This window comes from Apaloderma vittatum, unplaced genomic scaffold (genome assembly GCF_000703405.1).
Source record: "Apaloderma vittatum isolate BGI_N311 unplaced genomic scaffold, ASM70340v1 scaffold2382, whole genome shotgun sequence".
NCBI lineage: Eukaryota > Metazoa > Chordata > Aves > Trogoniformes > Trogonidae > Apaloderma > Apaloderma vittatum.
This window is the reverse complement of record NW_009702872.1, coordinates 20,931-30,381: the sequence shown is the minus strand read 5'-3', so window position 1 is coordinate 30,381 and position 9,451 is coordinate 20,931. Positions and strand designations below refer to the sequence as shown.

The following is a 9,451-nucleotide window of genomic DNA, read 5'->3' as shown; positions in this document are numbered from 1 at the left end:
TGAGCTGTGGGAGAGCAGAGACTCGAGGGGGCGGCTGACCCCACAGCAGCCACAGCCGCCTCCACTGCTGGCTCAGTTTTCTCTATGGGAGTATCCAAATCCTTCTCATCTGCTCAGCCAGTCCCCAAATCCCTGAAAGGAATGTTAAGACAGTGAAGCCCACAGAGCTGCTCTGCCCTCTGGTTCCTGGTGCCAATGTAAGCGTCTTGCAACCCTCACTTCACTGGGTATGTGCAAAACAAGGGCCAGCCTGAGAATGCCATAGGAGTATTCATCCCACCACCTGGAAAATAACACAAACTGGAATACTTTAGACAAGTCACAGCAAATAAATAGTTCTGGGAAAAAATAAAAAAGAAAGAAAAGCACTCGCTTGTGCTTGTAGAGGCAGCAAACCACCATATTTCAGCAGTCATGGCAGGTATTTCTGACTGGAAATTGTATATTTGATGATGACCAGCCTTCAGCATTTGACAAGGGGCTGTTAAAGTCTCTTGAACAGTAAATCATCTCTCTTCCTATCAATAATCTTGTTACAATATCTGTAGAAATGTCTAATGTTAAAATTCCACTTTATTACTATAATAATGGATCTAATTTGTAAAACATATAAAGCGAGACCATAACTGTACTGGAGGGAGATATATGTGATCCCACTATATCTGTATCATTTCCTGGTGGTTTTACCCACATACTTTGAATGGGAGAAGGATTAAAAGCAATCCCACTTGCAAGAATTTTGAGATTGGGAATGGCTTCTGGAAAGGAGATCAACATGGTCACGGAAATACAACAATTATTATAAAAAGAACAGCCTTGACTTCATATTTATATGTATAAATATGTAGGTATTTATCTGCAATTTGCTCCATTCAGACCCTTTCTACTTTCCAGGAAAGCCCTGCTCTCCAGCAGTACAATCAGTATTATCACTATGTGCTATTTTTGGCTACCGAGTACATTTCAAGTAACGTCATCCTTCCCAAGCCAACACTGGTGTGAAGGGCGGAAACTCTTCTTTCCACTCCTCTGTCATTTCCTGCTCTTCCCATCTGCTCGGTGGCACTGCCTCCTCACTCCTCACTGCAGAAGGATCTCCAGACGCTTTCCTCTGGTCCTTCTCATTTTCTTGCGCAAGTGGCTTTCCAAGTGAAGCTTCGTGCGGGAGGCTTCATGTTGGCATCCAGAGTACATGTCCCAGATATGCCCAGCCCCACCTTCCGATCCTAGTGCACAGGAGCTGCTGGTAAGTAACCTCTTGATGGGCAATAGAGTCTTTGTGTCCAACGCATGGCACATTTCACAAAAGGATTGTTTTTAAGGGTATATAATTCCCTGACTAGCATTTTGGCATGTTTCCAGTTCTCAGCGCAGTATGTTAATACCAAGTTTCTGACTGAGGAGAGAATGTATTATTTATTCTGACGCTGTGTAGCTTCGATTTCCATAAGCCTAGCAATTATTGTAAATACCATTTCCTTTTTAAGATCTTCCTTGGCTAGGTGCTTCCCAACCAGCTAGTTGTTTAATGTTTATCTTTTCTGGTGTGGTGTTGCTGTTAATAGTTTGGAAAAGCGCATATGGACAAAAGCTACACTTGGAGTTATAAATCTCTTCAAATATAAGGTTGTTTCCTTGGTTGTGCCACAGGAGGAGCTCTCCTAGCTAAAGCTATAACCACCACTAATCTGACTTGGTCTGTATCTCCTAAACTTGTTTCGTTTTACACATAATAATTAAATATTCATTACGCCAGAAATTGTGTGTGTGCTTGTGTGGCTATTTCAGAGCAATCAGGGTACTCACCTGGTAGATGACAGACCCTGTTCCCAGTGACTGCTCCAATGAATATTTAAGTATTTCATATTAAGTATTCATTGGAGCAAAGATAGGAGCAGACTTCTCCCACCCCCAAGGGAGCACGCAAACACCAGGATGCAAAGTCATTCTTTCGTTCTTTCTTTAGCTCAATGAATATTTAATTATTTGAAGCCAAACAAGACAGCTTCAGTGGCAGAGACTGAGATTCCGTGCTCCCATGTATGCACCATAGCTCTGATGATGAGGGCATGCATATAAGAATGTAGGTTCATATTCCTTTGGTGTTTTTTGGAAGAGATTTGAATGCAGGTATCCCACACTCTGGAAAAAAAAGGAGCAGGAACAGTGACTAGAAGGACAAAACAAACTACCTAAGGTATAATAACAGAGGAACAGAGGAAAGGGGGAGAAAGGGGTAGCAAAGATTACTTTGACCTTAAAGTAAAGATAAAAAGTGGAAAATCTCTGTCAACCACTAAGTCATTTGAAAATATAGAAAATTTGCCATCTGCTCTCCACTTCTGAAGGACAGTGGGTGTCTCTGGACTGAGGTGCTTTGGATTCACTTTGGGGAATTTACTGGGGAAACATTCCTATGCAGAAGAGGGACTTACTACTATTATTGCAGCTCTGTTTCTTGTCATTTGGCAGAATTGTCAGCAATTTGATTTCATTATCAAAGACTGTGGCTTCCAAGCAAAAGACAGAGCAACAGCATAACTGTGACATCGAAGTGCAAACACATTACTTTTCCATAGCCCTTAGGACAGTGTTCAAAGCCAAGACTGCTGCATAGTCTCAGTTGTTGAAATGGCAACACTGCATTAAGAGCAGAGCTGCTTTGCTCATAAGAACATTTCAAAGGTGTTTCCAATGATATAGTTCATTTATTTCATATGACGTTTATGTCCTACCCTAAGGCTGTTGAGTAGCCACCTTGGTAACTGTTCAGTCCAATTTAAAGAAACCCTTTCTCAACAGTTTGCTGTTTGTCACTTTACCCAACCTTTTGCCTGAAAGGAGAGCTTTGAGTACTGAAGATCTATGACAATGAAGGCATATCCATATTGTCTTGCTATAAATATTACAATGGTCTGACTATAAACGCCAAAACAGATGTGTTTTGTGTCATGCCCTTCAAGGGACATGGTAACACAACTACAAAATTTCCAAGCTTCATCCTGATGCATTACTCCAATTTGAATAGCCATGTGTTTTGTGTTTCAATCAACTCTTTAGACAGATGACAATAGCTATCCTCCTTCAATACTGAGGAAAAGGCCACCTGTGGACCAAGCTGGGGGGCAAAAGCGGAGAGCAGAGAAAAGGGTTCGATTTCGTGAGCCAGAAGAAGTCATTGAATATGGTATGCTTAAGCTGTTCAGCCTTTTGGCATGACCTTTCTAACTTTTAACATCCACCCTGTCTATCCACATCAGCTTCACCCTTTGATAATGTTATTTGTGATTTTGAGATCAGCATGGGGCAGAGGACAGACAATTTTTGCTCCATGCTCTGCCGAATTGCATCTGGTCTATTTGCTTTCCTGCCCTGGGAGAAGACAACCTCTTGCATTGTTAGAGTAGCCTCAGGGCTGTTCTCCTGGTGAACTCCTGAGGATACAATAGTAAAGGTCTGAGTCTAGCTGGCCCACTGGGATTAAAAGCAGTCAGGTTGCAGCCACCTCTACCAGTGAGGGCACCCAAGGAGTGATATAGCTAACATAACCTTTGGTCTGTTGTTCATGAGCCAAAATAGCAGTTTACAGGTAGGTCAACTGGGAGTGATGTTAAGCAGAGGTCTAGCACAGGAATTCAGTTTGCACTTCGGCACATGCTATATGCAGTTTGTGACCAAATAAGAGCTGTTGTTTCATTCAGATTTTCACAAACTAACCCAACTAAGAAAACCTGCATTTATTAATAAGGAACTAAAACTGTGTTGCTATGTCAATTAGTAAAAACACAGGTGACAGAATGGTGAAATTTCTATATGTCAGCCATGCGAAGCGACTGCTACTCCACTACTGAAAACAAAGCTTGGCATCCACTGATATGTCTGTAAACAGACCTCTCATTGGCTTTGCAATACATTGTTTGTGGTTCCTACCAGTGCAGGAGGGAAAAGCTGTTTCTTGACAAGGTTGTTGACATGGCCTGGGCTTTCCCGTCAAAACTGAACTGGGCAGACTCAGTGAGTCAGCCCTAAATTCTTCAAAGCTCGTCTGACTGCTCAAGAGCAAGATTTTGATGAGAGCTAATATCTCCTTCAGCTCCTTCCCAGAGTCCATGCTCTCACATCAGTGCTGGTAATCCTGCAGTCCCTCCAGTCCAGGGGGAGCAGATGCCTCTCCCAGTGGCTCTGAAACCAGCACAGACATGCTTGAGCTCCAGGGAGCAAGGACAAGGAAGACTCTGACTCTTTTCCGTGAAGACATGAGCAATGTCCCAACTCATAATTAATGTTCTGTGTTGCAAACAGCCTGTGATTTACCAGTCCTTAGACAAGGACTGGTAAGATGAAGATTGCTGGCACCACAGAAATTTTTCCATTCTCTGAAGTTTTCATTCTGGATAGTGTCTGTGTTCTGACTGCCAAACAGAGACAGTTCCAGGATATTGTTGGGTGAAAGCTGCATCTGACAGTGAGCTTTGCTTTCTTAACTTTCACTCCCCTCTCAGTTTGCTGGTCTATGCCCTTTCCTTCCTAGAAATTATGTGGAATTGGGAGGCCTTTTTTGCAAGGGCTGACTCCTGACCTCCCTGCAACAGCAGCAATCTTTGTCTCGAGCCTCTCATACAATAATTTTTTCTCACTTTACTGAAGTGCACTTACATTTGCATGTTTGCATGGAGTGGGAAGATCCTCATCTGACATGAATCTGTAGAGGCAGAAGCAGTGTAAGAGATGGCCCAGCCAGCATCTGTAAGGCAACAGGCAATTTGAGAGGCACTGCTTGGTGCTTGCTTGCTTAGTCATCTCCCGCAAAGAGGCCCTTCCAGGCATGTAAGAACATTTTCATTCTGTTTTCTAGCCATTTCCTGCTGTGACTACGTAGTGGGTAAGTTGAAGTTTCATGTTATAACTGTGAGCCATCCACAGCACTAACCTGAGTTTGCTTTGTGGCTGCTGAGATGCACTGTGCAAATATATGCTCTGTACATAAAGCATTTCCTGCTGTCAGTAGTTGTTGCTTTTTCTTCTCAGCATATGAAGCACAAGGTGTTGATGAGATCTGGTGTAGTATTTTAAACAAGACATCTAGTAAGACAAATAGTGGAAACACAAATGAAATCCCTGAAGCTATTTTTAATTTAAATATAATTAATATATTTTATGGCAATTGAATAGGTACAGTTTTTTCACTAAGATATGCAGGGAGAGCACCCCAAGCAAGACAGTAATTCTCCCTGCTCACTTTCATCTGTGAGGAAGAAACAAATCATTTGTATGCTGGCAGCACAGAAATAATAAAAATAGCCTATTTTTTTCTTTTTTGTTTGCAAGGATATTTGAGGCCATTCAGCCTCACAGCCCCTAAAGCAAACGTGTATTTGGATGTTCTTACAATGCTGATCATTTCTAGAGGCCCTGGCCAACATCCAGCCCCTGCTATATGCAATGCAATAAGGGGATAGGGGTACATAGACACATGTATACACACATGCACATAGAGCCATAGTGTCCCCACACCCCTCAGCTGTTGGTATTGCCCAGGAAGGGGAATTGTGTGCTCGTGCCAATGGCAGTGTCAGCAAAGGAGTTAGTGGACTAGGAACAAGGTACTACAGACAAGGAAGAGCCTGATGGAAAAGGAAAAAAAGACCAAATATCCTTCAGGTGACAGTGGAAATGTGTGTCCGAGGCAGGATCTGAACCAAAACCTCCTGAATCCCAGTCCAGGCCTTTTCTCAGATGTGTTGCCTTTTTCTGAAAGTGGGCACATGGCTAGGGCTGAGTGTGTTGTTCCAAGAGGCAATTTAACTAACAGTTGTAAGCATTAATCTTCTGTTCATAATCAAGGAAAGAGCAAGCATGTTTAAGAACATAATTGTAGTGATATAAGGAAAAGCCAAGACTGCATTTGAGCTCACCCTGAAATTTCACGTGGGAAGTACCTTTTGCAAGACTGATAAAAAGTTATGAGCACTTCATAGAAAAGAGCTGATGTGAAAAGCTCTTTAGCTTTCACAGAAAAGTTCCATTGTTACCAGGTATGCTCATCAGCCAGGCCCCATGCTCTGAAAGGCAGGTGGTCACCCAGTTGAGAACTGTATCATGTGGTGTGGGAGATGACACAAGGGAAACACCAACTTCCAAATCACAAATCTCTGCAAAAGCAGAATGTGGTAATTCCCTGGCTAAATACCTTCATATAGAGCATTTACAGAATAACGTCAAATAAACAAATTTATAAAAATTGAAATATGCTCATGGATAATTTACAAACAGAGAGAAGGGCTAAATTCAAATCAGTAAATTATGTGCTGCAAATAATTCACTCAGTTCTATTATCGGGCATTGATTTGGTTTCTGGTTAGCTATAAAATGACTGCCTATTAACATTTTACCTTTTCCCCATGCACTTTTTGATACATTATTATGTGTTTCTTGCTTGGTTTTATGACTTTTACCTTCCTCTCTGTACATCTGTATGACAGTTTAATTGACTGGTGTGTATTCCAGGGCTCGTAGTAGAAGCTAATTTAAATATGTTACGGCTAATATTGGCCCTTTACCCGTAATAATACACACCACATTTTTACCTCCTTATTGATTATGTGTGTATGGCAAGGAAATAACTGCACACTACGGATTTTTATTCAGGCATGAATTTGGCTTTATACTACATATTTAATACTCAAAGTGATTTATAAAATAATACCAATTGTGCAACGGCCATGCAGTCAAACAGAGCAGCCAGAGCTGAATCAAACTGGATTCCTGAGGCCTCTGGATAGATACACACATGCAAGGGCACAGGCGTCAGCGAGCTAAATGTATCCCACTGATTTCCACATATGTACTGTGCCTGACCTATGGCACTTTAAACATACTTTGCTTTAAAGGCAAGACAAATGTTTACAGTGTACTCTTGCTTAAGAGCAAGTGTAGAGGATGTTCTAGTGTAATTAGCACACCTAGCACTTAGGGACAGGTTAAAACTGCCAGAGCTTTCTAAATACGCTTCTTGGTTAATGGAGCCATGTGTCGATTCTTGCTGTAATTAGCAGGTACCGCAAACAAGCTGAGTTACCAGGAAATATGTAACATTTGTGAGCATTAAATAATTAGAGGAGGTAGCTTATTATTCTCCTAGTATTTAACTTAACTTTTAGCGTAAAGGTATAAAAAATAATTGCTGGGGGGAAAACTTGTGATCATGCGTTAGCTATGGTAATCCTGTTCTTATTGTATATAATTAAACTCTTTAAATGTTCCGTTAGATGAGATCTTTTATACTTACCACCCTCCATCAGGAGGTGTGACTCACTATCACTTAACTGCTGCCCAGAGAAGTGCTCACAACCAGACCCCTGTGCACCCTGATGTTCCCAGAAAAGTGGGACAAAGGCATCAGCAGGGGGTCAAATTTGGGAAGTGTATAAGATGACACTAAAATAATGCTGCTTTCTTTTTCTCCTCATCACTGTTTGGTAGATGACAGGTCATCATCTGGATTGCCTGTGCTCCTGGGGCTCTCATTTTGTGTAGTGCTGATCCTTGCTGTGAGTCTCTACTACATCAGCATGAAGCAAGATGTCAAAGTCCTGGAAGAATTTCAATCTCGACTTGTCATCTTCTTTCTTCAGATAAGACATGTTGCTCAGAAATGCTGGACTTGGTTTGTGAGGCAGTAACAACGTCTTCCAGCCTCACAGACATCTCAGAGCACTGCTGACCAGCCCACCGCAGCACAAAGCTCCCAGTCTGCTCCAGTCACACACAGGGAACACCTGAGCATCCACCTCAAAGAACAAGAAAACCACCCCTATTGTCCACTCTCCAGCAACCACTTCTTGTCCTTTCTTTTTTCTTCCTTATTTTTTTTTCACGTTGCTGGACAGTCATACTAACGCCTTGAGGTCCTACCAAACCCATACTCCATCTTCCTGAACAGCAAACAAATATCTGAATTTTGTCCCCCAAAAGAGCTTATAAACTGCTGATGTGAGGAGCAGAAGTAAAGAGAGAAATACATTGATCTGTGCAGGCAGCAGCAAGCTCTGGATAAAAGTCTCCTGAGTCTCAAGTCAAGGCTTTAAAAATCAAACCATCTTTCTCCTCAAGTCTCCTAAGAGCTATTCTGCAAAAGTTAAAATAAAACTGAGCTATTTCACAAAAACTGCTCTGGCAGCCAAAGACTTGGCAAAATGCTATATTTATGCACCTGGAATTATTATTAGCAAAATCCTGGCAAATGGCTTTCCTGTTTCCCTTCATACATTTTTTTCCTCCCTGGGCAAAGGCTGTTTCTTAATGTTTCACTTGACTCCCAGGTGTGAAAAAGAGCATGAGAACTGATTTAAACAGTAAATAGTTTATTTGCCTAACATAATAAACAGTAGCATTGAATCCCAGGCTAATTATCGAATCAGTAGTTTAATCCTCTGGGTTTGATTCAAACCATAAACCTCACTAGCTGAGCTTTAAAGATTTATGATAGTGCTTTTATTCAGTGTGTGATTATGCTTTTGTATCTGGGTGTTCAAGTGCTTATATAGTGATAAAATGGACTGTTTATGAAAGTGTGGGAGGCAAATCCCCTTTATCCTTGTATTGTCCCACCATAGTATGTACCTCTCTGAAGAGAATCCTTCTAATGGAGATCATGCAATAAATGTGGAATGGTGCTCTGGTTATCTGAGAGGAGAACAAGTGAGTGCAAGCTTACAAGCGTCAGCTGTGTCTTCTTCCTGGGCAAAACCAGCACAACTAGTTTTTTTGGTCTTATGTTCTTGTCAACTAGCACTGAATGTGTGCTTGAGTTTATTTGATATGATAAGATTGACATCAGAGCCTGTAAGAGCTGAAGAAAAGAAAAAAGAAGACCGAAAAAAAAAGGAAAGGAAACACTTTAGAGAACATGGAAGAGAGGCCTGCAAGACCTTGGCTTGGAATTCCCCTGCCATTGCAACCTACCAAAAAGAAAAAAATGGTGCTTTATTTTTAAATGATTTTTTATAAGAGAGTCATACAACAACCTTCTTCCAAGCAGCCCAAGGACTTTAACCACGCAGAGATTAAACAGAAACTCAATATGCAGCCTTTGCTCAAAAGGAGAGTGGGCAGAAACTTGATTGAGAGCAAGCCAAAAAAAAATGCAGTCTAAGACAGAAAGAAGTGATTTTAGGGACTATTCTCATGCTTCTCTGAAGATGTCAAAGGCCACAGCAATTGCATTCAACACACTGCCAGTCTGGGGACTTTAACCACGCAGAGATTAAACAGAAACTCAATATGCAGCCTTTGCTCAAAAGGAGAGTGGGCAGAAACTTGATTGAGAGCAAGCCAAAAAAAAATGCAGTCTAAGACAGAAAGAAGTGATTTTAGGGACTATTCTCATGCTTCTCTGAAGATGTCAAAGGCCACAGCAATTGCATTCAACACACTGCCAGTCTGGGAAGCA

The 9,451-nt window shown here is 41.5% G+C and overlaps 1 protein-coding gene across 1 annotated transcript; it reads left to right on the top strand.

Annotated features, from left to right (window-relative positions):
* Window positions 1-1,192: 1,192 nt before the first annotated feature.
* Window positions 1,193-7,682, top strand: LOC104270111 (chromosome unknown open reading frame, human C14orf180). The gene is made up of 5 exons (XM_009864376.1): window positions 1,193-1,246; window positions 3,061-3,187; window positions 4,856-4,882; window positions 7,053-7,055; window positions 7,483-7,682. Exons 1-5 carry the CDS (start codon window positions 1,193-1,195, stop codon window positions 7,680-7,682), a joined length of 411 nt encoding a protein of 136 aa, XP_009862678.1.
* The last annotated feature ends 1,769 nt before the right edge of the window (window positions 7,683-9,451 follow it).